At 47.4% G+C, this 3,029-nt stretch overlaps 1 protein-coding gene across 1 annotated transcript; it reads left to right on the plus strand.

The window, feature by feature from the left end:
* Positions 1–420: 420 nt before the first annotated feature.
* LRRTM4 (leucine rich repeat transmembrane neuronal 4) lies at positions 421–1,973 on the plus strand (the record flags this gene model as incomplete). The annotated part of the gene is made up of 1 exon (XM_010137237.1): positions 421–1,973. A coding segment is annotated over one exon (1,553 nt), but the record flags the coding sequence as incomplete, so codon positions are not given.
* Between the last annotated feature and the right edge of the window lie 1,056 nt (positions 1,974–3,029).

Consider the following 3,029-nt stretch of genomic DNA (forward strand, 5'->3'; position numbering starts at 1 on the left):
TGGCTCATTTCCTTTCCAGCACTGTGGAGTGTTCAGCACAGTGACTTGACAAATATGTTTATTGTGAAAACCTCAGCATCTAGTGATAAGGATATACCAGCTACAGTGAGAGATGATGGACAGGAGAAAAGCGAATGGAGAACAGGCTCTTGGTCCTCCTAAGGGATCATAAATCACCTCAAAGTAATTGAATAACAAGAGTAGTACTGGTGATGGGGGGGTGGGGGAGATGGCAAGGCAGGAACTCAAAGGAACAGGCATTTGCACGACAGAAAGTGCAAGACAGGAGGCAAACAGGTTGTCTTCAAAACGCACCGCTTCACTACGGCTTTATTAGACCCCCCACTGACGTTAGTAATCTGCTGGCGATTTATTTTAATAGCTTTACAACGCACGTTTGTTTTCTTTTTAATATTGTAGGTTTCCATTTAATTAAGCGGCTGAGAGGCATGAGTGTGGTGTTAGTGCTACTTCCTATGGTGCTGTTTGTTGTGCTTGCGGGGGCTCAGCGAGCTTGCCCCAAGAACTGCAGATGCGATGGCAAGATTGTGTACTGCGAATCTCATGCTTTCAGAGACATCCCTCAGAATATTTCTGGCGGGTCTCAAGGCTTATCGTTACGGTACAACAGCATTCAGAAGCTTAAATCAAATCAGTTTGCGGGCCTGAATCAGCTCATATGGCTTTATCTTGACCATAATTACATCAGCTCCGTGGATGAGGATGCGTTTCAGGGGATCCGCAGGCTGAAGGAATTAATTCTAAGCTCCAACAAAATTACCCATCTGCACAACAAAACATTTCACCCCGTCCCCAACCTCCGCAATCTGGACCTCTCTTACAACAAGCTGCAGGTGTTGCAGTCTGAGCAGTTCAAGGGCCTGCGTAAACTCTTGATCTTGCATTTGCGCTCGAACTCGCTGAAAACGGTGCCGATCCGCATCTTCCAGGACTGCCGAAACCTTGACTTCCTGGATTTGGGCTACAACCGCCTGCGAAGCTTATCCCGTAATGCTTTCGCTGGCCTTTTGAAGTTGACAGAGCTCCACTTGGAGCACAACCAGTTTTCTAAGATCAATTTTGCCCACTTTCCACGCCTCTTCAACCTTCGCTCCATTTATTTGCAGTGGAATAGGATCCGGTCTATTAGCCAAGGGTTGACGTGGACTTGGAGTTCCTTGCACAACTTGGATTTATCAGGAAATGACATTACAGGGATAGAGCCTGGGACCTTCCAGTGCCTCCCCAACCTGCAAAAGCTGAACCTGGATTCCAACAAGCTCACCAACATCTCCCAGGAGACCATCAATACGTGGATCTCGCTCATCTCCATCACTCTGTCCGGAAATATGTGGGAATGTACTCGTAGCATTTGCCCTCTGTTCACTTGGCTTAAGAATTTCAAGGGAAATAAGGAGAGCACTATGATATGTGCAGGCCCTAAACACATCCAGGGTGAAAAAGTGAGCGATGCTGTGGAAACATACAATATCTGTGCCGAAATCCAGGTGGTGGTTACCGAAAGATCATACCAGGCACCCAAAACCCCCCAGAGACCCGTCTTCATTCCCAAACCCACCATTTCCAAACTGGAAAGCAGTCAGCCAACGTCTGTTATGCCGAGCCCTTCTGCAGACCTCCCAACGCCCGGAGTGGAACCAGAGTACGAGCACGTTTCCTTCCACAAAATCATCGCGGGGAGCGTGGCCCTCTTTCTTTCCGTGGCCATGATTTTGTTGGTTATCTACGTGTCGTGGAAGCGCTACCCAGCCAGCATGAAACAGCTCCAGCAGCACTCGCTCATGAAGAGGCGCAGGAAAAAGGCCCGTGAGTCCGAAAGGCAAATGAACTCCCCTTTACAGGAGTATTACGTGGACTACAAGCCAACAAACTCTGAGACCATGGATGTATCGGTTAACGGATCTGGGCCCTGCACGTATACCATCTCTGGCTCCAGGGAATGCGAGGTATGAACCATGATCCTCCTAAAACCATTTCAGCTGCTGGGAAGGAGAGGTAAATGTTTGAAGCTCTTGAGGTGTCTCTAAACACTAGAAAGATTAATGAGACTTTTTTTTTTCTTTCAGGTTTGCTCAGTGTGAAAGGTTGACTTAATAACAGGGAATTGATGGTGATTGTTTTGAATAATTCAGACTTATTTGAAAAAATAGATTAAATTGAAGTAAACATGTATGATAAAGGCATCTGGAGTGTTACTCTTCTGTTTGCACCCCTTTTATTAGCAGTGGCTACAAGAGAGGCCCATTTTTTTGTGCATTGATAGAAACAGAGGAGTTAAAGAACCTTTTCTGCTTTAAAAATACATATGGAAACCTCTTCACTCCAGACCTCACGTCAAATCTTCAGGGGTTATGGCCTATATAAAGATAATGCCAAAGATTTTCTGCATTTTCTGGTTCAGGAGTAAACCAGGGGGCAACAGGACAGCAGCACAACCTTAGAGTTCAGCACTTGTTTCTTTTCCTGGAGAAGCAGGAAGGTAGGAGCTGCCTGGCTGCTGCCCTCCTGCCTTCCTGCCTCTCCCGAGCTGGAGCCTCTTGGAGGCCCCAAGTCAGACAGTCCGTTTGGAAATACCTGGGTTGGGAGAGGGCGGTTGGAGGTTTGTTTTTTATTTAATGTGAGTGATCAGTGAAGGCTTAGCTTGAGACAGCTGCGCTGGAGTGAACAGTTTCACGTGCTTAGGGCCGAGTTATGATTTTCACTCAGCAACGCGGGAAAGACAAACAAGGGAAGGTCTTAGTGCTTCTTCCGCCTGTTGTTCAGCTTGGTGTTAGGGGACCATGGTTGATTTTGCTTTGTTGCTTGTGGCCATCCTACCCGCGAGTGCTTAATGTGCCTGTTGAACTGTTTTCATACCTATTGATGCAAACTGAGTTTGACTGTGCTGGGTTTCAACTGGCTTTGGCAGCCAGGGGCTGTGAGGGCTGTTACAGACGGGCGGGGTGGAGCAGGCGGCAGGTCTGGGATCCGCATTTCTTAAAGGTGGACGTTTTCACTTTCGCACAGTG

The sequence above is a fragment of the Buceros rhinoceros genome, unplaced genomic scaffold (genome assembly GCF_000710305.1).
Source record: "Buceros rhinoceros silvestris isolate BGI_N320 unplaced genomic scaffold, ASM71030v1 scaffold19065, whole genome shotgun sequence".
In the NCBI taxonomy this organism is placed as follows: Eukaryota; Metazoa; Chordata; class Aves; order Bucerotiformes; family Bucerotidae; genus Buceros; species Buceros rhinoceros.